General features: G+C 44.7%; 1 protein-coding gene across 1 annotated transcript; it reads left to right on the forward strand.

The window, feature by feature from the left end:
• The first annotated feature begins 1,785 nt into the window (after positions 1-1,785).
• Positions 1,786-27,681, forward strand: Snx3 (sorting nexin 3). The gene is made up of 4 exons (XM_051175578.1): positions 1,786-2,031; positions 22,228-22,323; positions 25,013-25,137; positions 26,961-27,681. The coding sequence occupies exons 1-4, from the start codon at positions 1,870-1,872 to the stop codon at positions 27,064-27,066; spliced, it is 489 nt and encodes a 162-aa protein (XP_051031535.1). The 5' UTR covers positions 1,786-1,869; the 3' UTR covers positions 27,067-27,681.

Consider the following 27,681-nt stretch of genomic DNA (forward strand, 5'->3'; position numbering starts at 1 on the left):
CTAGGATTCCAGCCATTTAATGTGCTGCTAGGATCAAACCCAGGGCTCCATTATAAGCTAGGCGGGTATTCCACCCACTGACGTGTACCTCGGATCCTGTCTTTAATTTCTGACATTTAAATCTTGAACTCACCTTTTTGGGGCAAAGGTCTTTTGTAAACTCAGGAATTTGATATATACCCCAGGCTGGCCTTGAAGTCTAGATACATCTCCCTTTCCCTCCGAGTCTTGGAATTTGATAATAATGTTGGTCATTATTATTAAATTATGAGGATTTATTGTTTTTCTTTTTTGGCTTGCATCTTTTAACTTTTTCCCATCTCCATTATAACTAGGCATTGTCAAGACAAAAAAGAAAATTGTTATTCATCCAGCCACTATATTCTCTAATTCTAGTTTTTTCCTCTGTGAGTACTGTGTATATGTGTGTGATGTAAACTAACACGTTGTACAAACATCCTGGTTATTTCTTTGAGGTAGGGTCTCTCCATGAACCTGGAGCTCATTGTTATGCACCCCCCCCCCCACCCAGGCTGTGGGCCAACCTACCCTGGCAATTCTCCTGTCTCCCCACCACACACACACACACACACACACACACACACACACACACACACACACACACACACACGATCGCTGTAGTCAGGGGTGCCACTGGCAAGCCTAGTCTGTTGCAAACTCAGGCCCTCATCTTGTACAGAAAGTACTTTTAATCATTGAACCATGTTTCCAGATCTCCTCCACTCTGAAAATAAACTAAGTCTGGAACTTGCTAGCTATATGTTCGTGCTACAGTATTGTTCTGTAAGCTGGCCTGAAGGATCTCTAAGGAATGTCTGAGAAGTTACCTATGAGACATAATGGCTTTGTTCAGGTGCCATGGATGACGACACAAAGCATTGGTTCACTCCCCTAGCTTCCCGTCTTCCTCCTCACTACCTCCAGAGTTCTGTGGGGTTCCCCCCCCCCCATTTTTGTTCAAAGGCTTATCCAAGTTGAATCCCAATGGCAATACAGGCACATTTGCCATTTAAAAACAAAACCAGCTTACCAGGATTCATGTCCTTCCTGGGGACTGAATCCAGGACGTTAAGAATCCTAGGCAGTCAACGCACCAAGTGAATCACATCACCAGCTCCCTGTTTGATTTTTTTTGTTGTTGTTGTTATTTTTTGAGACAGGGGTTCGTATAGCCTGGGCTGACCTCGAACTCCTGACTGTCTGGTCTCCAACTCCCAAAAATATTAGGATTACAGACGTTTACTAAAGACTTTCCAGGGACCGCAGTGAGGCACTGGACTCGCTGTGTACGCAGTTTTGTGTCCTTCATTCCTGCACTTCCAACCACTGCCTTCAAAGCGCCAGGACAGCTAAAACCGTTTCCGGAGTCCCTTCCCCGCCGGCGGCGGAGGCCGATTCCGAGAGACCGGAACTCACTCCAGCGCCTCTGCCTACCGCGCCTGCGCGTTACCCGGCGGCGGCGGCGGCGCGCCTCCGCCCCCCGGTGCATTGTGGTCATTGTAGTCCGGCCGTCGCTCCGGCGCACACAGTCCCGTGACGCCGCTGCGCCTCCGCCCCACCCCGCAGTGTGTGCCCGGAGGCGGCCGCGGGGTGTGCGCTCCGGGGCGCGGCGTGCAGGCCGGTCAGCTGCTTCTCCGCGGGCAGAGGGCGGAAGCCCGAGCCGCTGGGGCGGAGCTTCGTCGGGAGCGGACGCTCGCCCGCCCGCCCGCCTTGCGTGCTCGTTCGCCTCGGTGCGCTGCGCGCGAGCCCGGAGTCCCCGCGGCGGGCGGCGGCGGCGGCGGCGGCGGCGTTGGCAGACGGCGGAGGCGGAGGCCAGGGCCCGCGGCTGCCGCGGCGACAGACAGCGAGATGGCGGAGACCGTGGCGGACACCCGGCGGCTGATCACCAAGCCGCAGAACCTGAACGACGCCTACGGGCCGCCCAGCAACTTCCTGGAGATCGACGTGAGCAACCCGCAGACCGTGGGGGTCGGCCGGGGCCGCTTCACCACCTACGAGATCAGGGTCAAGGTGAGGCCGGCGGCCGCGGGCCCCACCGGGCGGGCGCGGGGCGAGCCAGGCTCCCCGGGCGGGGAAGGGAAGGGAAGGGAAGGTGCTGGAAGCTGAGGGCGTGGGCTGAGCTCTGCTCGCCTCCCAAGCCGCTGCTCTGGGCTTGGCGTCTGAGCTGAAGATCTTTCCAGAACGCTCTCCTCCTGCTCGGAGAAGGAAGCTAGGTGTGACTGAGGGAAGGGCGTGCTGGTGGTGTGCAAAGTTGAAGCCCTCCCTCTCCTTTTTTTTTTTTTTTCTTTTTTCCTGGATGCCTACCAAGACGTGGTCAAGCCAGCTTGCTGCACTTTCCAGGCCTCTCTCGGGCTGCAGGACCGCCAGCCGGGGTCGCACGCTAGCCCGAGCACAACTTGACGGCAGTTCACGAAAGCCCGGCAGGGTTTTTTTGTTTTTTTTTTCTTTTTTTTTTTTTTTTTTTTGGGGGGGGGGGTAGGGCTGAACCAAGCGCTTGCACTCACCGGGAAATGGTTGACCTTAGCGTTCTTGGCTACCGGCCTGTGGAAGGCCTAGGTGTGGGGACTGTCACCTACCTCAGCAACCTTTTAGCAAGCGCCTGAGAGGGGGACCTGCCCATTTAAACGTCGTGCTCTCTTAATTTCTACGTTGTCACTTAAGCCGAATGAAGGAAGCAGCCGAACTAGAAAGATCCACTTAGCTAGTGGGTTTTGGCAATAAGTAATTTAGATGATTTGAAAGATGCTAAATGAAAATAACGCTTTGCCGTATTTTCTCTGCAGTTCAGGTTAAAGGTTTTGCCCACATTTGGAATTTTTTTTTTATTTGTAGCAATTTACCACTAAACACTAAATTATTTTTTTAAAAAATTATAACCATAACCAAAAGATAATTTTGGCTTTAGAGGAATCATAATAAATAACCAATAGCATTTAAGTGAACTAATTCCTCATTAATGATTAATGCTGGCACGTTTTCTGTGGTAAACAATTTGCCAGCCTAGTCAATTCTAAGTTGTGTGACTCAGTAGTGTTACATATACTTATGTTGCTTAACTTACACTTTTTTTTAGACATGGTTTCTCTGTGGCTTTGGAGCCTGTCCTGGAACTCACTCTGTAGACCAGGCTGGCCTTGAACTCACAGAGATTCACCTGCCTCTGCCTCCGGAGTACTGGGATTAAAGGCCTGTACCACCACCGCCAGGCTAAAGATTGATTCTTGTATAAAGACCAGGATAAAAAGAGAATCATCCAGCTGGGCGTGGGTGGTACACACCTTTAATCCCAGCACTGGAGGCAGCCAGGTGAATCTCATGAGTTCAAGGCCAGCGCTGTCTACATAGCAGGTTCCAGGACAGGCTCCAAAGCTACACTGAGAAACCCTGTCTCGAAAAAAACAAAAACAATAACAACAACAACAAAAAAATCACCCTGCTCATGAGGCCAGCTCATATGTAGACCAGGCTGGCCCCAACTGCTGGGATTAGAGTCCAGTACACTATCTCTGGTGTATCAGCAAGGCTATAAAATTAAAATTAATAGCCCAGTCTTTCAAGCTACTCTTTACATCCTGCAGATGTGTAAAATATGAGCCAAATTCATATATTGTTCTCTACAAACTTCAAAATTCAGGCTGTAGTACAACTAGTGAATTTTTTTTTCTTTCTTTTCTTTTTTTTGGAAACGGGATTTCTTTGTTTAAATCTCTGGCTATCCTAGCACTCACAGACATCTGCCTGCCTCTGCCTCCCGAGTGCTGGGATTAAAGAAGACTCGCCGGGCCTTGCAGGGGAGTTCACTCTTGCACAAGATTGTTTTAAAAGGGAGTAATTGTAGGGGCTAGAGAGAAGGCTGGCTCAGTGGTTAGGGACTCTTTGCTCTTGCAGAAGGTTTGAGTTTGGTCCCCAGCACCCACATAGATGATGGAACCACCTGGAACTCCATGCCCTCTTCTCGTCCTCCTTAATCTCTCTCTCTCTCTCTCTCAGAAATTCTTTTTTTAAGGTGATTTTTTTTTTTAAACTTAGGGGACAATTTTTTGTCTTTAGCATATGTCCTGTCACTAAAAAGAACTTCCTCTTTTACGTTTACTCACCAGCATGTTTTTCCCTTGCGCTAGCATGAAACTTGGTATTCCTGTTTCTAAACTTCCATAACTAGCGTTTCCTGTCATACACTTGAGGGAATCCGCCTACACTTCCTCCACTTAATAACTTAGTGCTCATCTTGCTGAGTGCATTGTTAAATGGGTCCTAGTGTGATAATTCTCTTTCCAAAAATATGTGAGACCTTATTACTAAATAGTGGGCATAACATTTGGATATAATTGTTAATGGCCTGGCCAGGTACATAGAAAACAGTCATTTTAAGAGTGATTAGTGAGTTAGATAAATTACACCTACTCTGGTTTATTCTTATTATAAGCCACTTGGTTGTGTGTTAATGACTAATGGAAATACTGGCACCCAATAATAAAACATAATTGAATTTTAATGCTTAGAAATGCTGTTGGAGTTTCTTCTAGCGTGTAATGTATTGACTGAATACTCGGGACACCAAGTAGGAAGACACAAGGGTTTCTCTAAGCAGGGTGTAATGTTTGAAAGTAATTATGACCTCATGTTAAGGGAGAATGAACCAGTGGCGCACGCCCTTAGTCCCAGAGCTTGGGTGGCAGAGGCAGGCAGGTCTCTGAGTTTGAGGCCAGTCTGATCTACATAGTAAGTTCCAGGATACAAAAAAAAAAAAAAAAGTTAGAATGGCCATGAGATGAATACATCTATCATTTTGTAATTTTATTTATTACTATTCTAAACTGTTGATGTTCTCCGTAGTTTCCACTGCCTTTGGGATTGAATTTCCCATGTAGAAAACCCTTTTATTTTTCAGAGTTCAGGTCCTTAAACTATCTTATATAGTTACTCTAATTCTAGTCTTGAGAAAAATGTTCAATTTTACAGGGTCTGATTGAAATTGCTCCAATTCACAGGGTAATTTTATCTAGATGGTGGCACTTTAGAATACAAGTTTCCCAAGCTCCATTTATCTTTCTTTCCTCGTTTGAGAATAGTGTTTAAGACTATTAGGATCACTTGATTAGTATCTCTCAGCTTCTGAAAATAATTGGCACAGTGTTAATGTTTTTTAAAATTGTTCTAATGGGTAGGTATGGCAGAGAACACGGTAAATGATTAAAGGTCTGGGAGAGCTCTCGGTCTGGATTATTTGGCATATTAAGTGGAGGATTGAGAATTGAATTCAGCCACTGCTTATGAAGTTTATGTTAGTACTCTGGGCTTTTCAGTTATTTAAGATCTACTATAGTACATGGAGACAATTGTATCAAGCAGGAATAGATATGTGGTTCTTGAGGTTTGAGCTAGCCTTGGGGTCAAAAGAGTAAGTACCATTTCCTAGCAGGACAATTTACATACAAAAAAAAGTTGTACTTCCTTCCCATGAAATGGGTCCTTGATAGTCACACCTACCTTCCAGGATTGGATATTATAATGGCTGTCATCCAATTTTCACCCAACGTCTGGCCCTTTCTAAATATAAATGTCTTCTAAAGGGAAAGTCAAAGGCAACTACTTTTTTTGTGTGTGTGTTAACTTGTAAGTTGATTTGCTAAAATGGATTATCTTATCAAAAAGACCACTTGGCATGGAAGTATACCTTCATTGAGGCAAGTGAGATATAAAAAAGAAGCCAGACTGATTAGTACCTCTAACCAAATAGGTTTAGAATCTTGTATTCAAGCTTGAAGCTTAATACCGACATTGGTTGATAGAGTTTTAACAAGGGAGATGCTTGTGGTTAAATTTCAGCATGCCTTTTCCCAGCACTTTAGAGGCTGCCTAGTCTACATAAGGAGTTCCAGGTCAACCAGGACTACTTAGTGTGATCCTATCTCAAGAAGCAGCTTGATAAATAAGTATTCACCATTCTAAAGATTCCCCCCCCTCCTTTTTGGGTGGGGGGAGTTTGTTTTTCTCTGAGTAGACTAGGCTAGCCTCAAACTCAGAGATCTGCCTGCCTGTTTCTCGTGTGCTGGGATTAAAGGCGTGCACCACCATCACAGCTAGGCAGGTTGGTGGTTTTTTGGGGGAGGGAGGGGTAACAATCTTCTAATACTAAATTTGAAAATTTAAGATTTGCAAGTATTATATTAAAGGATCAACTTAATATTATGATGTCTGAGACGGGGTCTTACATGGTGTACCATGCCGGCATCCAACTTACTGTGTAGTTGAAGATGGCTTTTAATTTCTGATCCTTCTGCCTCCATTTCTGAAGTGGCATATTACAGGCCTGCACTACCATGCCTGGTGAAAATATTTTAGAAAATCGGGGTTTGTTTGTTTTTGTTTTTGTTTGGTTTTTTTGAGACAGGGTTTCTCTGTGTAGACCTGGCTGTCCTGGAACTAGCTAGTCTTGAACTCACGGAGGTTCTTCCTCCCCCTGCCCACTGAGGCCAGGGATTAAAGGGGCGTGGCACCACACTCAGCTGGTCCATTTTCTAACGAACATTTGAGTTTAGTTGCAGTTGACTTGTGTGTGACTGTCCTGCCTGGGGTTCACAGAGGTAAGAAGAGATCGCTGAATCCCCTAGAACTGGAGTTACAGATGGTTGTGAACTGCCATGTGGGTCCTACAAGGACATTAAGTACTCTTAACCACTGGGCTATCTCTTCAGCCCTGCAGTTGACTTTTCTGGGACCTCCATCCAGTGGAGTCACTCACGGGGGTGGTAGAAGATTGGGATTGGACCTAACATGGCCTTAAGAGTGATAAAGTTGATGACAGTTGAAAAGGAGCCCTGTTACTTTATGTTGGGTAATTAGAAACCCAGATCTATATTATTCAGAAACAGAGGCACAAAATGTGTCTCCTACGCAGAGCAAGTTGTCCAGTTGATGCACAAGAACTGCTATGGTTATAATTTTACGTATTTTGGAATGGGCTATTTTAAAAATACATTCAACTTGTTAAATCCACACCCTAATTCCAGTGTTGGCATGCTTGGGACAGAGAAGTTGCCATCAGCAGGTAAGATGTGCCTAGGAAAACAGCAGTAAAGGTGATGAGCTTCTGTGCTGTGAAGAGGTGGCTGAGTGTGTGTGTGTACACATGTGTACATATCCATCAGCCTCTGGTACAATGAAGCCTTGGTTCTGGAACAGTTGTATTAAATATGTTAAAGAAAAATGGCAGACCCTAATAACAGTGAAGAAAACCATGGAGGATTTTCAAAGATAGAGAAAACTTGTTTTGAAGGAGAGGCAATTTAAACACTAGGTTAAAAAATGTCAGCCTCTACAGTTTGGGTATTTGAGAAGGAGAGACATAGACTATTCACCTAAACCAGGTGGTTTTGGTTCTAGGCATGCCTATTCTGTGTCAGGAAAGTAAGCTAGAGGTCAAGAAAAGACAGATTCATGTTTAAGAAAAGAACGTTAGATTTAAGAAGTTTCTGTGGGCCGGTTTGACTGACTGCTTAGAATATTGAGTTAAATAAGGCATGCCTGCTGCATTAAATTCACACCCATTTTGGACATGGCAGCTGTAACCTGTAATCCTAGCACTTGAGAGGTTGGCAGGAGGATTGGTAGGAGTTTGAGGCCAGCCTGGGCTACACAGTGAATTGTAGGCAAGCCTGGGCTGTTCAGTGAGATTATCTAAAGTTTACACCATTCTAGGACAGGACAGGACAGGACTGGATTGCTCAGTTTTCTTTCCCCCAAGGCACCCAGTAGATGAACATGTATAAGTTCTCTGACAAGTTACTGTATTAGCTAGATGCTTGACTCAAAGATGCGTAGCCCCCAGAAAGCTTGGCCCCTGTACACCTTCATCCTCAGAGTACCTAACTGAACTAGCCTTCTGGTACCCATGAGAATGCTAGTCGTCATGGCTCTGGGGAGGTGGAGACGGAAGAGCCCTAGAGCTTGCACACCGGGCAGCTCAGCTTGACCTGAGGCCTAGGTCCCGGTGAGACTCCTGTCTCCATCGGGGATGGCTCCTTAGGAACTGTCTAGAATAAAACAAAAAACAACAAAAAGATTGACCTCTGGCCTCCGTATGCACCTGAGCTCGCGCACATACTCTATGGACTGGAGGTGGTGTGGGCGTGGCCAGAGTGTGGTGAGCGCCGGGGTGGGCCAGTAGAGGGAGCACCTCTGGTGTCCTTCCCTGCCAGCGCCTTGGTTTTAGGACCTGCCTGGGTCACCGCGTGCCTTGCTTCTTTGGGTTCCTTCTCCTTGGTCCCCTTCCCTTTCTCTTCCCTTTGAAGAATGGTCCCTTTAGCCTCTCCACTGCGCTCTGTTCACTCCTCCCCGTAAGACCTTTTCCTTGTACTCGATGTCCCTTTTCCCGTCTTCCCACCTAGGTGCACGTGGATAGGCTTAGGTCTCGGTTGTCCATGTGAGAGAATGTGGTATTTGTCTTTGTGAATCCATTTCGATTCTGTTGTGTTGAAAGTACCACGTTTTCTTTATTTCTTTATCCTGCTTCTGTTAGTGTGCACCTAGGCTGGGTCTGCGCACTAGCAGGCATGCGCCATGCAGCGGTGGACAGGGGTGGGTGTGCAGCTGCTTCTGGTTCACTTCCCGGATGAACTTCCCTGTGCTAACACACGTACGGCTGCACCCGTCCACATTCCTACCCTCACTATGTAAGGGCTCAGCTTTACTCCGGGGTTCACAGCCATTCTGATTGGGGTGAGACAGGATCTCAGAGCATTTATTTGTTTAATGCACATGTGGGTTTTGGGGCACATATGCCATGGTTTGCCTGTGCGTGTCAGAGGATAACTTACAGGTCTCTGTTCTCTTCTTTCGCCGCGTAGTTCCGGTGATTAAAGGCAGGTGGTCAGGCGTGGGGGCAGGTGCCTTTACCTGCTGAGCCGTCCCCATGCCCCTCAGCACTTTTACTCTGCAGTCTCCTGATGGCTAAGGATGATGAACTCTTTCATTTGTTACTCATATTTCTTTCTTTGAGACGGGAGCTGGCTTTCCAGTGTATTGACCCTTTACTGATTGGTTGATTTGGCTTTTTGGTGTTCAACTATTGGAGTTCTTAGACTGGGGGCGTGGGACATGTGCCTAGAGCTGCCACTTCCTGTTCTCCTGGTGCAGCCTCAAGGTTGCTTCATTGTGGACCAGGTCTGTCTTTGGGAAGCCTCCTCTAGGGAGGGAGAGTGGTGGAAAGAGTCAGAACTGGGAGTGATGGTTGTACTGACTTGAAGAAGGTGGGGCAGAGATTTCTGTGGCTCTCGTGATTGAGAGGCATGTACACACCACTCAGTGAACAGATCTGGTCTGCACAAGCTGGAGATGGAGGATGATGAGAGAATTGGTGTGTTCCAGAAGCAGGGGAAAGGTGAAGGGACCCTGCTACTTTATTCCAGAATTTTGCAACAGAGGAAGAATACACCCTCAGGGAGTGCAGTTTAGTTCCCATACGCATTGCTCTGAATAGCTGTCTCCATTTCCTTCCCCTTTGTCGGCTCACAAAGTGCATGCAACTCCAGTTCCAGGGCATCAGATGCCTTCTTGTGGCCTCCAGAGGCTCCAGGAACACGTGTGGTGCACACACATACACGTAGACATAAAATATTCTACAGACCGTTCTCAACGCCTTTCCCTCCTGCTTGCCAATTATTAGAATCATTTCCCGAGCTGTTGGAGTCCTTTCCAGAAAGTCTGTGTCTGCCTAGAACTTGAAATGTTTAGCAGGTGTTTGCTGTAGTGTAGTGGTTCTCTGATATGCAGATGATCTTAGGAAACCCTTGTGAAAGAGCATTCATTCTGCACCCCACCACCCCCTACCCTGCCCCCTACCCCAGGTGCGTGCGTGCGTGTGTGCGTGCGCGTGTGCATGCCTGTGTCACAGCCCACTGCTCTAGCAGTTTCTGAGTTTCAGGTCTAATATATTTGATCAGTTTTGAGTTGTTTTTTGTGCAGGCTGAGAGAGTTTCATCTGTTACACGTGCATACCTGATACATTTTCCCAGCATCGTTTGTTGAGCATTGTTTTTTCCAGTGTGTGGCTGTGGGGCTGTCTTGCTCCTGTTTATCCCATGGGAAGCATGTCCGGTTTTGTGCTGGTGTGGTGCTGCTGTTCTGTCACTTTGGTGTGAGGAAAGGTCCAGTACTGTACTAAGGATGGCTTTAACTGTTGCTGATTGTTCATGCTGTGTGTGAAGTGGAGATTGTCTTTGAGATTTTGATAACTCTGTAGTTTGCTTTGGTACTAGAACCATTTTCACAACAATATTATGACAGTTTGTGAACAAAGGTGGTCTCAATTTCTTTGGTGTTGCAAAGTTTTCTTGTAGCAATCTTTATCTAGCTCACCACCACCACCACCACACACACCTTTTTCTTTTAAAGGCAGGGTCTCACTAATGTAGCTCTGGCTGTGCTAGAACTCACTACATAGGCCACACTGGCCTTGAACTCACAGAGATCCTTCTGCTCCCTTTTGCCGCCAGAGTGCTGGGATTAAAGGTGTGTGTGTCTGGCTAACTAGCTTATTCCTAAGTTGGCTTGTTTTGGTTTTTTAAGCAATCCTAAGTGAGGTTTTGTTTCTGATTTCTTGTCAGTGGGTTCATTATTGCTGTACTAAGGAGCCACTTATTTTTGTGTGCTGATTTTGTCCTTCACAAAGTGTTATCTGAGCTTCCTGGTGCAGACTGTACAGCCTTTTAAGTAGGACTGTGTCATCTGCAAATAGCAATGATTGGACACCCTGCTTGCTATTTTTCTATTTCTTCTTTCTTTCTCTTGCCTAACTCTCTAGACCAGGCACCTGAATTCTCTTGAGCTTAGTGGAAATGCTAATAAGAAGCTGGGTAGTAAGTTCTCAAACTAAAGGACTTCCTCAGTTAGCCAAGCTGTTTACCACTGAGCTGCATCTCTGACCCTCACCAGTAGGTTATAATTTCATAGACAGCATCTCACTATGTAGCCCAGGCTGACCTGGAACTCATAGAGATTCACCTGCCTCTGCCTCCAAAGTGCTAGGATTAAAATTATGTGCCACCATACCCAGTTATCTTTAAAATTTTTATTGGCATATATTAATTTTACTAAATCATGGGTTTCATGATATATTTTACATATATATGTAACATGTTTTGATCATACTCACTTTCTATTACCCTCCCTCTTATTTTTCTTTTCTTTTCCCAGTGAGGTCCCATTCTACTTTCCTGTTCTGATTTATTTTATTGTTTAATTAGTATTTACAAGAGCATGGGTAAAGGATTCTTTATAGGAACATGGACAACATACCATTGGCTGCACATTGCAAAGAAATGTCTGCCTTCCTCGGCAGCCATTAATTAACTGCTAAAGATCCTCGGGGAGTGATGGGTTTCATGAACCTTGTCCATACCCCAGCAGTTGTTAGCTACCTACATGTAAATCCTCAGAGAATACAGGGCCTCATGACTTCCTGCTCCACGATGGAATGTTGGTGAACCCAGTCTTGTACAGGTTGATGCTCAAACCTGCTGAGAGTGGGAGAGTGCAGGGCCATCAGTGCCAGCAAGGTGGCATTCCTAAACACTGTCCTCTTCTTCCTTTCAGCCCTTCGTCCCGCACCCACCCTTCCCATGGTGCTCTGAGCTCCTTCGTCCCCCACCCACGCCCGTTCTGCAGTCGCCTTTCTTCTCTCTGGCTGTCCTGGAACTCAGAGGTCCACCTGCCTCTACCTCTCAGGCTCTGAGATGAAAGATTTGTACCATCACCACAGTCCTTTATTCTTAATTCTTTTTAACCACTGCAGTGTGTCCTTCCCAGTGCAGAAGCAACCTGTGATCAAAGTTCAGAGCATTGCCAGCCTGTGGGCAGAGAAAACCCACCCCATAGGTACCTCACAGTTAACAGAGACACATCGTGCCCAGTGCTGCTATATATACATTATTTATTTTAGGGATTTGTCTGTAAGTCTGTAGTGAGAAACTGCTGTTTCTGTGAACAGGATATTATTTGTTTTTTCTTAAGAGGTTTTAAGCCTGGTCTCCTGGCCATGTTAACACTAGTGTTTAGCCACTGATCAAAGGTTACACTTAAATACCTGGAGCTGGGAAAACTGCCTTTGGAGATCATCAGCGTGTAGGTTCAGGAAATTCATGAACTTGCCCCTAGCCTTTACATAGCAAGATTCTCATGTCTTTTTCAACCCTTTGTCTGTGGAATCATATTTAACTGTAGTTCTGTAGGTAACCAACGCTCCTAACTTCCAGGCTTTATCATGTTTTTATACAAGCTCACAGCCTTTCCAGCCACCCAAGTTAGAAACTTCACCAAGGCTTGCTGTGCCTGTGTTAACTCCAGCTTCCCTGCTGTTGAGCAGGTCTGTTGGTTTGTTACTGCCTTAGAACTGCAATCTTGGTTTCCTGCAGAATTGGCCCGCCCCAGTTTCTGTTCTGAAGAACACTATTTGTTTTTTTTAAGAGTATACCGCAAATGCAACTTTATTGTTTTCCCTGCCACTATTGGATTCAAATGGGACATGGTGATGGTAGTGACACTCCTAATGTAAAATACCATACTTTCTCTCTTCTGACTTGTAGATCAGTTGTGAGATGTTGTTGGAACAGATGTTGTGTAGTCGACATTGACCTCAAGTCCTCCTACTTCAGCCTCCTAAGGACATGGATTATAAGTATTTACAATGCCCAGCCAGTAGTTTATCTGGATAAATGCTTTTCAGTTTGTTTATGCCTTCACTCAATTTCCAAAGGCCAGCTCACTCTAGCATTGTAGCAGTTTTACAACTGACCCTTTTATAACTAACTCTTGCCTACTTTTTATGATACTAAAGATCAAATTCAAGGCCTGTACTAGGCAACTGCTCTGTTACTACGATCTACCCCAGCCTTTTTATTTTTTACATTTCTTTTATGCTCCATATTTTGAAGATAAGAGCTCTTACTCATACTGTTTTTGGTGGGTGGGTGGTGTATCTGTGCACCTGTGTGAAGAAGTGTGTTCCAAAGCATGTGCAGGGGAGCCCGAAGAGGACCATCTACTCTCTATGTGGAAGCATGCACATGCCATGTTCACTTGTGTAGCTAAGGAATTTGATGGAGTCTGTTTCCTCCTCCTAGAACCTTTACATGAGAGTTCCATGAACATGCTTTTACCCACTGAGTCACCTTGCCAGGCAAATTCCTTCCTTCCTTCCTTCCTTCCTTCCTTTTTTTGGTTTTTCTAGATAGTGTTTTTCTGTAGCTTTGGAGCCTGTCCTGGAACTCACTCTGTAGACCAGGCTGGCCTTGAATTCATGGAGATCCGCCTGCCTCTGCCTCCTCCCGATTGCTGGGGTTAAAGGTGTGCACCACCACCAACGGCTAAGTTTCATTCTTTTAAATAAACAAATCCAAATTTTCAGGCAGTTTATTAGACTTATTTATACTATGTTTCCTTTTTTTTTTTGCCCTTTGTAAAAATATTTGACCATATTTTTAAATTTATTTCTGGGCTCTATTTACTGGGTTCCCTCTTTGTCTCCCCCCTTTTTTAAAATTTTTAAAAATATTTATGTTCTCTGACCTCCTGAGCTATGTCACAGATGTGGAGGTCAGAGTTTACTGAATCAGTTCTGAGGGTCAGACTCCCGTGGTCAGGTTTGGGCAGCAAGTGCCTTTACCCACTGAATTATGTGGTCATCCCAGACAGCTTTGATTACTTAAGTCAGAAAGTGGGTTGCCTCCAACTTTTCCCTTTTCCAGAACTGTACTAGCTATTCAAAGCCTTTTGTGGGTCCCTAAGAATTTTAAGATTATTGGGTAGGGAGAGACACTTAACTAATATTCTCACCCATTTCTTTCATCGTACATAGACTTGCAATGATTTTTGCATGCCACTCCTAGCTCACAGTTGTCATTGTGTTCTGGACCATTGTCCTCACCAAGGTAAAACATTGTTCATATTCATCTTCGCTCTCAGAATCAGTTGCATCATGGGCCCCTGCTGTATTTCATATAGCGAGCCCAGGCTGGCAGTTCTCAACTCCGGCATACTCTAGCATTCCTTCAAAATGCTGATACTTAGTCCGACTCTGGTGGTTTGAATTCCCCAGGGCATTTGCAGACTTCACCCTTTCGGGGTGGTTAGGTGGTACAGGTTTGATGGAGGAGGCATGCTGTCCAGAGTGAACTTTGAGATTAAAGCTTTAAGACCCTCCCTGTTTGTTCTCCCTGTTCTGTGGCCCCTGACGTGAGCTCTGGCTAGGTGTCTTTAATCCAGCACTGAGCCAGAGGCAGTCCGATCCCTGTGAGCCCTGTCTACACAAGAAGAGACAGGAGACAGACAGAAAGGGAGGATTCCCATTCCTGCCACCACAGCCTTCCGGCCGTGATGGACTCTTGGCTCTCTTAAACCCTAAGCCCAAACAAACTCTTTATTCCATAAGTTGCTTTTAGTCATGGTGTTTTATCCCAGCAACAGAAAAGTAGCTACTACACTACCCAAGACCATTTGAATGTGATTCTAGGTGGCAGTCACTCTGAGGTATTATTCTTAGGGTTAGGCAAGTTGGAAAGATACATATTAAATACAAATTTTAAAGCTTTGCACATATAAAATATGTGAAAGAAGGTTAGAATAGTAACTAGCTTGTTAATTAGTAGCCTGTTCTCCCACCATAAGTCTGTAGAATTGTGTGCTTGTTTGTAAACGTGTACATGATTTTCTTTTACAGTGGAACCACACACTTCTGTTAAAAGTTGTTCCCAGGAAACCTTACCATCTTCTCACAAATGAGTGTTCTTGGGAATTCACAAATGAAGAATATAAACAGAGTGGGAAAGGTTTATGGAATTACTTGCTTAATGCATTCAACTAGTTCAAAAAACTCTGTTGTCCTTTTTGGAAGTTATACCATAAAGGATACTTCCCTAAAATAACGAGGAATCGTATCACTGAAGGCCATGTCCTTAGATTTTACAAAGAAGAAAGAAACTAAATACCTCAGCGTAGTCACAATCTCCATTTCAAAGGTTCTTCAGACTAAAAGCTTATTCTTCACTTAGGTGACTTCTCTCCAGCCATATTTAGGAGTTCATCTAGGTTATAAACCATATCTCTGGTCATTCATGCGGTTCCAGATTGGGGGAAGCAAGCACCAAGAGCCCTGCAGGGCGAGGTGGCAGCTCAGCCCTTGAGCTGAGCCTTTATCTCTAGATGGGACTGCTGAGTGAGAGCCTGGAGCGGCATCCGCTTACATCTCTTAGGAGTGGCTGAATAGTGCGGTCCCTCAAGTGCACGTTTGATGTGGTTGCCAGTCTTTTCAGATGTACACGCGACGCTGTCTGAAGAAATACTAGAAACACCCGGTAAACATTTTTCTGCTCTCTGTTGGTAAGCTATATTCAGCTGATTGCACTTTAAAGCTGGGTTTTCTGCTTGGTATCAGTGATCATCAGGTTACATATAGGGTGTGTGAGAGCTGCTGACTTCAATAGGTCAGCCTGTGTAAGTAAGAGCAGTAATGGGCAGCGTACTGTGCTTGTATTAGATCTCTGTCTATACCGTGGTTTCAAAAATTTGTCCTGCCACTCTCCATTCAGAGTCCCGATGATCTTATCCACGTGATTAATAATACAGCTTTTGTGGGGGAAAGTGGCTGTATACACTTTCTGTCCCTCTCACGCTCCCTCAGCAAATTAAAAGTCCAGAGCACATAGGTCTTTACTAACATGGTGACCATTTTCTCTCTGGTGTTGTTTGAAGCACTTTAGCTGCAAAAGGCAGTGCTGCACAATTCACTTCTGGCTTCTGTTCTTGCTCTTCTCGTTTTCTCTTGGTCTTTGAGACAGGTCACATGTAGCCCAGACTGGTCTCAGACTTGCTGAACTTGCTGTACACCCGAGGATCACCTGGAACTCCTCACCGGGACTGTAGGCATGCAACACCATGCCCCGCCTTCTTTCCTAGATTTCTTCTCTGTTCTGTGGGTTTGTAATCTAGTCCACCTTTTCACCATCTAAGAAGAATTCAGTTTTCAGCTTGGAAGTGAATACATAGAAGCATGCACATCACCCGAATTTCCTCTAGGCCAGGGAAGACACCCATTTCCTTTTCTCTGCCCGCTCAACTCAGAGACCTCTTCATGTACCATATGCCGAATCAGCAGACTGTGAACATAAAACAGTGTTTATTCACATGGTGTCTGGCAGAGTGCCCCTTTTGCAGTAAAAACTGTTCTCTGTATTAGTGTCTAGAATCAGGCACATGGATATGGTGGTATAACTAATTACTAAAATGTATGTTTAGCATGCAAGAACCTGTGTTCAGTCCAAAGTGTCGATAAGTAGAAGTCATTTTGTCCTCTCGTAAGTCTTGAGCAATATAAAGAACAGGTTTTTATTTTTTTTTAATTTAAATTAAAACAATCTTATTTTACATACCAATCCCAGTTCCCTCTCTCTCCCATCCTCCCATCTCCCACCCCCATCCCATCCTCATCCATTCTTCCGGGAGGGTGAGGCTCCTATGGGGGACCATCAGAGTCTGTCACATCATTTGGGGCAGGGCCTAGGCCCTCCCCATGTATCTAGACTGAGAGAGTATCCATCCCTCCATAGGGAATGGGTTCCTAAAGCCCATTTCTGTACTAGGGATAAATACGGTTCCATTGCCAGTGGCCCTATAGACGGCCCAAGCACCCCCAAATGACACCCATGTTCAGGAGATCTAGTTTAGTCTTATGCAGGTTCCTGAACTATCAAACTGAAGTCCATGACCTCCCCCTTGTTCAGGTCAGCAGTTTCTATGCGTTTCCCCAGAATGGTCTTAATACTTTTGCTCATCACTCTTCCCTATCTGCAACTGGATTCCAGGAGTTCGGCTCAGTGTTTAGCTGTGGGTGTCTGCTTCTGCTTCCATCAGCTACTGGATGAAGGCTCTAGGATGGCATATAAGGTAGTCATCAATCTCATTATAGGGGAAGGACATTTAAGGTAGCCTTTAAAAATGTGCAGTAAGCATGTAAAAGCGGCATCACAGACTACCTTCCCAATGCTCCTGCAGACTCTCTCCCAGCCATGGAGCTACCCTCAGCAGTCGTGTACTCAGACACACATTGGGATGGAGGCAATGGCTCAGTGGTAAAGTTCTGGAGAGCGTGAGCACCTGAGACAAAGAACTAGAAGTGGTGATAGTGTCCTGGGCCCAGCACTGACGGGCAGCCACAGGCGGGTGGTGGAGATTCTGGCTGGCCGGGTCTCCACGTGTTAGCGAGAGCACCCCCTCAGTAAATACTATGGAAGTAGATGGAGGTAGGTAACCAAAGCTGACACTGGTCTCTCACACAGGCACATTGCTTGTCTCCACCACAGACTTTCAGAGAAAAGAATTGCGTGCTTAGAAACCCTAGATGTTCTTTAGGTAATAGAAAAATGTATTTGATAAAAGCAAGACAGAATCTGCTTAAGGAAAAAACAAAAACATAAAAGCTGCCTCTCAAAGTAAAGATAGGAGCTATGTAACATGGGCAGATTCATCCCTAAATCATTGTGTTAGCGTGCATAATTTTAGGCAGATACAATCCATCTTTGTCTTCATCTTTTTTTTTTTTAAATTTAATACATTTTTATTTGCTGTGCACGCATCAATGCTTTCATGCACATGTGATCATGTGTGACATGACAAATGTGAGACGGGACGACAGCTGTGGGTTCTCTGTGTGTCTGTCTGTCTGTCTGCCTATGGGTCTCAGGGACCACCACCAGGTCACCAGGCTTGGCTGACAGTGGGTGCCCAGTACTTTAAATTGCACATACTAAGGTCAGATATGTGTACACATCTGTAATCTTAGCTCTTAGGCTGCTGCAGGAATAACGGTTCAGGACCAGCCCAGGGCTTCAGACTGGCTTGAGGCTAGCCTGGGCTATGTAGTCTCAAAACCACAAAAACTTTGCATAATGAAATATCATTGAGTGGATATGATGTCTTAATGTGTGTTAGTAGCCAGTATTTAAATCAGTTTAGACAGGTCTCGAACATTAATCTTTTTTTTCCTGGGAAACATTCATGATCATTTCATGTGTCTAGCCGCTCCTTCCTGGCAGTCACACTGCACTGAAGGAGCAGCCTTCCCTGCCCTTGCTCTTGAGGAGGTGTCTTTAACAAAGGCCAGGGCTGTGCACGCCTACACCAGCCTTCCAGCTTTCCCTTACACACTTGGGTCTCGTCTAGAGTGTGCCAGTCTAGGGTGGGGGCAGGTGCACACCTTTAATCCCAGCAGAGGCAGGTGAGTCTCTGTGAGTTCCAGGCCAGCCTGGTCTACAGAGTGAATTCCAGGACAGCCAGAACAGTTACACAGAGAAACCCTGTCTGGAACAGCAACAAAACAAACAAACAAAAAAGAGCACATACGCCCTCCCAGAAGACCCAGCACCCTCATTGGGAAGCTCACAACTGCCTGTAACTCCGGCACTAAGAAATCCAGTACCTCTGGCTTCTGGGTACATGCTAATAACCTTGTATTAGCCAGGCCTCTTTAGAAGAACAGAACTTGTAGAATGAATACACACACTAGGGACTAGGGAGCTGAGGGATGAGAGCTCTGAGCAGGACTCACAACTGACTTGGGCTACGGATGTGAGTCCCTGTCACAGTTGTCATCATCCTGGCCAAATTGCTCAGTTTCTTGCTTTTGTGGTTGTTTTCCTTAAAACTTTTTTTGTGTATAGGTAGTTTGGTGTGGATATTGGGGGATCTCTTCCTTGAACATATTGGCAAGGTTCCATCAGTGAACTCAACTTCCCAGTCCTGTTTGGGGTGTTTTAATCACACACATTCAGAGTTTTATATTATTATCTTCTGTTTCTCTTGGTGTTTCCTGAGGGCCAGGACTGCCATTTTAAATAACGAATTCATATTAACACTGTTATCTTACAAATGCTTGCTAAACAGTAGACGAGTCTTCTAAAACTTGGAGATGGGGGATTATCCCTACTCAGGCCATTTATAAGCATTAAATAATTTAAAAGTAGCCAAACGTTTGCAATCAAATAGTGATAGCTCGGTGGTTCATACAAAAACCTGGCAATTTTTTTCTTTTGATCAAGTAAGTTAAAGTGATCTTAATAGTGATCAAGGCAACTTCTTTTTTAGATTTATATGTATGATTGTTTTGCCTGTGTGTGTGTGTGTGGGTACACACTCACACATACATGTGCATGTGAGTGTGTGGACCATGTGTGGACCATTTGTCTACGTAGGCCAGAAGAGGACTCTGGGTCACCTAGAACTAGAATTACAGAATGCTGTGAGCTACCATGTGTGTTCTGGAGACCAACTCTGCGTCCTTTGGAAGGGCAGCCAGTGCTGCCAAATACTGAGCCATCTAACCAGCCCCAGGAAAACTTTATTTTTGAGACATGTAGAACAGGCTGGCCCAAAACTTTCTGTGTTGCTGAGGGTGACTTTGAATTTCTGATCTTCCTGCCCTCTGATTCTGGGATTGCTAGATGCCACCACAGTTAATTAGGGAAACCTTTGGCAAGCATCTCACTCAAGCTCAGTATTCTAAATGTAGTGGGGAATAAGAATTCAGTGCTTGACTTCAGAGCACTACAGGCGTCTTGTGCATACTGTGCAAGTGCGCGCCCATCACTGGCTGCACCTAGCCCATTGTTCCTGCCAGACTTCGTCAGAACTCCAGAGTAGCGCTTGTACAAGAGAATTATACCCAGCTGAGTACACCTAAAAGATCCCCTTCTAGATATATAAACTACTAGTTAACATAGAAGGGAGGAGCCCCCCTTCCCCCCCCCCCCCCCGTTCCTCACTCAATTAGAGAGACTCAGATATAATCATGATTGTGTCAAAAGTTCAAAAGGGAGAATGGAAGGGAAAATGAGCCGAATTGGCACTGTCCCCTCAACACTGTACCTGTAAGCTTGATATGTTGTTTCAGAGATTAACTTTATAGACTTCCGTACCCAGAAGTATGAAAATTCTTGGGGACCTCTTTTCACAGGCTTGATCTTAACGTACTGAATAAAGAGAGCAGTTAATCCCTTTTGTAAAGTAATTTGAGAGGAGGGAATTCAGAATGTAAAATCTCACCTGCAGAAAGCGCTCAGCTCTGTAAAGACCTTTCTGTCTTTAGACACTTACAAAGACTTAATATTTTAATGCGGAAGGGTGAACCTGGTTAAAAAGCCAATGGGTGAAATTAGAGAGAAATAATCCAGTGCTTTCTTTCTGGGAATTATCACCCTGCTCTCCAGGGGAGAGTTTTTTCCTTCTGAGGAATGAGAATGCTTCTCTGTATATCTAGCCAGAGTCTCTAAATATAAGTTTGACTTTTAGTATAATAAGAGTCTTGTTAGGTGCAGTTTTGCTCCTAGTCATTAATACAATGAACAAATGTTGTGGTTACCTGGGAAAGAAAACTCAAGTGCTTTTAAACCTCTTGTGAGATTTGGTTTCATGCTTGAAACCTATACATTGTTATGCCTAATAGCATCTGTAGAGGCTCCATGCTCGAAGTTATACAAGGTAGAAGTTAATACACTATGGAAAAATTGACACCACTACAGAATGAACTTAAGGCCCTGAATAGAAAACCTTTCTTCTGCTGAGTGACAGCTATTTATTTACTGGTAGCATTAAGGCTAGCAAAGGAAGAGTGTTTTCTTAGCAGTGGATGCTACAACATGATGCCCTGATCTCCAAAGCAGGAAGGCTTTCTTCAACAGATTATAGTTCCCCAAGTGCAAATACTGAATTAAGAATAAAATTCACCCAAGAAAGTGGGTAATATTAAGTGGAATTTTGATAGAGCTTGCCATTTGTTACATTAAATCATTTCTGAACTCTATAAACTTTGTGACAGGCATCTTTGTGGATGTCAGGCGGGCCTTGCCTCCTGAGTACAAGAATTTTAATTCTTACATGCACATTAAAAATAATTAATTTTCTTCTATTAGTTTTTAAATCATAAATCATTTTAATGGATTTAGTAGCTTGGTTTTTTTTTTTCCCTGCTAGCACTTGAACCCAGGGCCTTAGCTTTCCAGTTAAGCACTCTATCAGTGAGCTGCTCCCCAGCCAATTTGTGTGTACATACATGCACATGCCAAATACCCATGTGGAAGTTAGAGGACAGCTTTCAGTAGTTAGTTCTTACCTTAAATATGTTCTCTTCCTGTAAAGACCCATCTCTGTAAGCCTAGCTTACCCACTGTAAGTTAATTTTAATTCACGTGGGTGAGCATATTCTGTCACTGAGCTACAGCCCTTACTTGCCTCTTTTAAAGATGTGTGTGAATATGGGTATGTGCCCACAGAGATCAGAAGAAGATACTGGAGCCCCTTACAGAATGGGTGCAGGGAACTAAACTTGAGTCCTCTGCAAGAGTAGTGCTTGCTCTTAACTGATGAGCCATCTCTCCAGCCTCCTAGTTTATGTTGGGGGAGGTGTTTTTATTTTGGGGATGTTGTTTGGGTCTTAATTTTCTACTAGTGATGAGTACAGAGATCACAACACTTCCCCCTGACCGTTTTGGCATTTTAAAATAAACCAATAAAAGATATTTGAGGTTCAGGGAGATGGTTCAACAAATAAAAGTGCTTGTCATGCAAACCTGAAGACATGAACCCATGCTAAAAGTCAGATGATGTGGTGGCAGGCCTGGCTGGGCCCTAAGAATCTGTCAGAACGTGCAGGCCAGATAGTCAGGAACAGACAGTTTAGAAGCTAAAACAAGAGCCTCCTGCATCAGACGAGGTAGAAGGAAAGATGCTGTGTTAAGACCCCCACACGAACACCCACCTCTCACACATTCGAGATACATGAATTTCAAAGGATAAAGCAAAAAAGACTTTGTTTTTGGACTGGAGCTGTGGCTCTACCCAGCATGCAAAGCTGTGTTGTGTGTTCATTCCCAGCTCTGCAGAGAGGAGAGTTAATGTGGGGCCCGCCTGGGTGATAGCAAGGTCAAGGCCTGACTCTTGGTGCCGTGAGTGGTCGTTAGGGCTTAGCCTGGGAACTTAGTGGATCTGGTCTCAAAATTATCTCAGAAAGGAGGGCTGGAGACAGCTTGGTAGTGGTGTGCTTGATTACCTTAAAAAGAACTGAAGTCACTGTTTGTCACGTTATCAGTGTGGCAGACATCTTCCTCCCTTTCAGAAATGCCTTAATGTGCTTTAACTTAGGAGTGACTGTTTTGTTTTCAGACAAATCTTCCTATCTTCAAGCTGAAGGAATCCACTGTTAGAAGAAGATACAGTGACTTTGAATGGCTTCGAAGTGAACTAGAAAGAGAGAGCAAGGTAAGACTTGTTTATAATGTAACAATTCTTTTAGTTACAATGTAACTTGAAAGCAAAACATGCCAGCTCTAACTGAAGCTCTCCAGAAGGGATCTTAGAGTGGGTGAAAGCTGGTGTAGGACTTGGTGTAAGTTCGCACAGGAGAGTACAAGGGCTGGTTCCCTTCTTTCTCAGTAGTGCAGCCTTCATGCAGTCCCTCCTTCCTCTTCCTCAGGGTCAGTGTATTTTCCAATTCTGTTTGACTCACAGTGGGCATGTTATTATAATCTCACGTGTGTGTAGAAGCTTCATGAAATGTTGATCTGACTATATGATACGTCAGTATTCAGATAATGTACGTGTGTGTGTGCTTAAGAAGGCCGGAGGTCGGCTTTCCATGCCTTCCTCTGGCATCGCTGTCCACCTGACCTGTGAGGAATCTGAACTCAAGTTCTCATGCTACACCCGGCCCCTGCATCAGGTGTTTGTTTATTTTTTTTTAAACAGTCTTGTGTGACCTAGAATGGCCTCTGTGTAGCTTAGGGTGACACTGCTCTCTTGGTTTCTGTCTCTTACCTCCTGAATGCCGGATACCTACTTACGTGTGCTGTTGGGCACAAGCAGGACGTGTGCTGTATATGAGGGGCGACGTCCCCAGCCCAGACTCTAAAGGCTGACGGTGACACACTAGTGCCCTCCTGCCTGTACTTTCAAAGACGCCACTGTCCATCTTGCTGAGAATTGTCTTCTCTTGGAAGAGCTTTGAGTTTATTTTGTTACTAGAATGTAGCAGGAAAAAGTTGACTGAAGTAAGTGAAGACTGTGTTACTTTCTGAAGCTCAGTAAAATAAAAATGAAAGGAAATGAAAGAGCGAGGTGGAATCAGGACACACGTGTGCCTGGTGTGCAGGGTCATCTGAAGACTGATGAAGTCAGTAAAGCATGGAGACTCACCCTGTTTGTCCTGGGAGCTACACACACACGCTGCTCTGAGTAAACTAAGATTACCCCCCACACACACCCACACACACACCGTTTTGGTCTTTTTGAGACAGGGTTTTGGTGGCTTTAGAGTCTATCCTGGAACTAGCTCTTATAGACCAGGCTGGCCTTGAACTCACAGAGATCCACCTGCCTCTGCCTCCCAAGTGCTGGGGTTAAAGGCATGTGCGACTATGCCTGGCTTAATTTATGTTTTTATAGGAGATCTAATGTATACAAAAAACATGATTGGAGACCAGGGGTGTATCTCAGTGGAAGAGTACATGTTTAATATGTACCGAGCCAGTCAGTCTTCTCATTACCAAAAACTACATAATACCCACCAGTGAGGAAATGAGGTTAGTAAAAGACTTTGAAACATCTGGGTAAATATTGAGAAATGCAACATATGGTTATTGTTAATTGCAGATAAAAGCTCTAACTGTATAAAACAAGTCAGAAATAAAAAGCATGAAGCCAGGCATGGTGACCTACCCTTTTAAGCCCAGGAGTGGCACCCAGTGGCCTCATACCTCAATAAAAGAGTGCCCTTCCACAATCTGTACCAATTAATTCATCATTTGATGGTTAGGTTGTTACTGTTCTTGACTAAACACCTAGGATCACATCACGTTGGTGAATCGCATGACTTTAGATTTGTTACTACATTTGGGTGCGTGTATACATGTATTATGCTGTCATGAGAGCCACAGAGATCATAGGACAGCTTGCAGAAGTGGGCTCTCCTTTCACTATGCAGGCACTGGGCATTGAACTCAGATCATCAGGCTTGGCAGCAAGTGCCTTTGCCTCCTGATCCTACTCTCTTTGAAAGTTAAGTCTATATAACTCAGACTAGCCTCAGCTCACCTTGTAGCCCAGGTTGGCCTTTGAACTCCCAAGTACAAGTGATCGTCTCAAGCCCGGTGTGAGGCTGTAGATTGTGGTCGTTTGTACCAATGCAGCTGTAACCTGCATTATTCCTGCAGGCAGTGTGAACATTCTGCAGCTTTCCATGGCCGCCTCTGTATTTATTATTCTTGTTTATCACTGTGGAGCGATACCATTGTGCTTTGAGTAGTGCACGTGGGTTATTCTGCTATGTGTTTGTATTTTAAGTAAGGCCTAAGCTAGAAGCTAGAAGCTAGGAGACATTCAGTACCTGTACTTGTCATTATGGTTTGATTCTTTAGCCTTTGTTTTTAACATACTTTAGCTTTCAACATTACACTCAACAGACACTCTCCATTCTTTTTTACCACACGTGCAAGCATATTCTTGTACTCACATTTGAATGTAAGAACTCTTTGTTCCAGACGGTGTCACGACGTAGCCCAGGCTGGCCTCAGACTTACTATATATAACTGAAAGACAACCCTGAGATCTTTTCCTCCTACCTCTACATATTAAAGTTACGGTGTGCCCTGCTACTCCTGGCTGTAAATTGATAAGAGCTTTAGTTAGCTGAGGACATGTCCCTCTGTCTAGAGTGTTTGCCTAGGCTGCACAAAGCCCTGACTTAGCCCAGCTCCCAGGCTGACAGGCCCAGCATGCAGCACACATGGTGATTCCAGCAAGGAGACTTGAAGTGAAGCGGGGGGGGGGGGGGGGGGGGGGATCCTTAGCTACATGGTGCATCTGAGGCCACCCTGGGCTACACAGGCCCTGCGCAGAAATGACTAAGCCCGAGCTGCCTCAGCAGGAGCGCACTGTGTCCGTGTTGTTGCAGGTTGTAGTTCCCCCGCTCCCTGGGAAAGCGTTTTTGCGGCAGCTTCCTTTTAGAGGAGACGATGGAATATTTGATGACAGTTTCATCGAGGAAAGGAAGCAAGGGCTGGAGCAGTTTATAAACAAGTAAGTAGTGCTTGCCGTTCCTCCAGGAATGGAGAGAACAGCACTCCATGACTACTAGCCACTGTTTGTTTGTTTGTTTAGTTTGTGTGTTTGGATGTTTTGCCTGCATGTGTGTCTGTTCCCCATGCAAACTGGGAATTGAACCCAAGTCCTCTACAAGAGCAACCAGTGCTCTTGCTGCTGAGCTATCTCTTCAACCTAGACTACTTGTCATTTAAGTGTTGTTAGATCCATGCTGCCTTTCATTCTGGCCATTTCCTGACTTGTACAAGTCTCTGCGAGTTGAACGCCATGTTGAGTGGTTGAACTGAGGGCTTTTGTGTTAACCTGTGTTTTATATTTGTTGTTCTTGAATAATTTATGCAAATTACATTTAAAATGGCATTCAGAAAATTGTTTTACTCTGTCTGATTTAAGGTATGTTCTCGTGTAAGTAATAAAATGTACAATACATTTGCAATCATTTTTTTTATTGCAAGTAGCAATATTATCAGCATGTTTTATGTAAAAGTATACCTTAAAGTTTTTTTCATGGAAAAATGTTTTCTGAAAAAGTATAAGAAAATTTGGTATTGTTTGCCTTTTACTCACTGTTGATAAGCTCAAACCAATATCGTTTTCTTTTTTGTTTCTTTGTTTTTGTCTTATTTGAAACAGTTTCTCTATGTGTCCCTAGCTGTCCTAGAACTAGCTTTGTAGACCAGGCAGGCCTCAAAGTCAGAGATCCACCTGTCTCCTGAGTGCTGGGACTAAAGGGGTGTGCCACCACTACCTGCCCAGCTCGTGCGCGTGCGTATGCTCGCTGGCTCTCTCTCTCTCTCTGTCTGTCTGTCTCTCTGTCTCTCTCTCTCTCTCAGGTCAAGCCCAGCTGGGTCTGCAAGGAGAAGGGTCAAGGAGGGAAGGGAGTCAGATGGACAGACGAACTCTCAGGCACTACTCATTGTTGTCTCTGACCTGGGCTGTGGCAGGCAGCAAGTGTGCCCACTGTGATTCTGTATCAGGGTTCGGTTCTATCATATTAGCCAGATTTTAGCAGATGCTGCTATGTGAGCACACACATCCATTTTAACTGATGGTTTGGTGTCTGTGAGTGGTGAGCAGGTGTTACCTACTGTAGCACACAGGTCTCACTGTGTAGCCCAGGCTGGCCTTGAACTCTCCACACGATGCTGAAATGACAGGCTTTCACCCCACACCCCTGCAGTTCCCTTCTTGTGAGCCTTCTCTGTTCTCTTTGAGAAGGCAAAGCTGAACTTGGACTGAATACAGGTTGGGTTGCCAGTTACAGAAGAAAACTTAGGAGGGAAGACAGAGAGAAACACTGTTTCTTAGTGTTTGTTTATTATTGAGCCCCTGCACTCTACACCCTGTTTTACTTCCACTTTATGTTTTATGCTTGCCCAAGCTAAGAGCCTCCTTGCTCAGCCTCCCCTGTACTGGGATTACAGGCATGGGCTGGCTGCTGGTTTGGACCCTGTATGTTTAAAATAGAGTCTTAAGAGTTATTTTTTATTACTATGTTTACTTGTGTGTTTGTAGAAGGTAATTTGCAGAGTCATTTCCTGTTTCTATCATGTGCGGTCCTGGGGATTGAACTCAGGTCATCAGACTTGGCCAAAAGCACCTTTAGCTGCTACACCCTCTTACCACCTCTAAAAATTTTAAAAATCATTTATGGACCAAAGGAGAAGACTGTTGTAGCTTTATGTAGTTTGAAAATAATACTTAAAAATTGTACATATTTCCTAACCTTAAAATGTGTTTGTTTTGTACACCATCTTTAGTCAACACGGGAGTAAAAGTTTGTATTTTTTTATTCCCAGGGTCGCTGGTCATCCTCTGGCCCAGAATGAACGTTGTCTCCACATGTTTTTACAGGATGAAATAATAGATAAAAGCTATACTCCATCTAAAATAAGGCACGCCTGAGTTTGGAAACTCGAGACCGTTAGTGACTGATCCACACCATGAAGAAGTTGTAGCTAACGCAGCATGCTGTGCACACACGGGTCTAACATGCCCTGGGTATACTAACACTCAACGCTCCCTTCCTCTCCTGTTTCCTTTTGGCAGTTGACAAGAAGTTGATTCGCTTTAGTGAAGACCCCCGTCGAGCCTCTCTCTCTTAGCTCCTCCTCAATGTGTCCGTGCGCCGTAGCCGCACAAGCCCCATTGACCTGCACTGTTGTAACTAAAGTTGCCGACTTGGTCTTATTTGCAGTTTCTGTGTCATGCTTGCTTCTTGAGTCTGACTGATGAGAATATTTCTCCCCCCAACCCCTCAGTGTGTGACGTCACCACTCGACCCTAATTTACGTGCAGGGTTAAAGGTGCGCGGCACCAGGTGGCTGCTGTGCCACACACATGAGGTGTACTTTGTGTGCAGAGTGTGCAGAGTGTGTCTTTCTTCTGGCCCGTGATTTCCTTCACATGGAAGATTAATGAGGGAAATCTTTATATTCTGTATAAAAACAAATTCAAATTTATATACTAAAATCATTTGTCTAAAAATTTAAGTTGTTTTCAAATAAAAGTTGAAATGCC

Source organism: Phodopus roborovskii, unplaced genomic scaffold (genome assembly GCF_943737965.1).
Source record: "Phodopus roborovskii unplaced genomic scaffold, PHOROB, whole genome shotgun sequence".
NCBI lineage: Eukaryota > Metazoa > Chordata > Mammalia > Rodentia > Cricetidae > Phodopus > Phodopus roborovskii.

Bases quoted from the DNA above. Each gene is read 5' to 3' on its own strand.
- Snx3 (XM_051175578.1), top strand. From the start codon at position 1,870: ATGGCGGAGACCGTGGCGGACACCCGGCGGCTGATCACCAAGCCGCAG. The intron at 2,032-22,227 runs GTGAGGCCGGCG...TTTTGTTTTCAG, and splicing joins CCTACGAGATCAGGGTCAAG to ACAAATCTTCCTATCTTCAA. The intron at 25,138-26,960 runs GTAAGTAGTGCT...TTTTATTCCCAG, and splicing joins CTGGAGCAGTTTATAAACAA to GGTCGCTGGTCATCCTCTGG.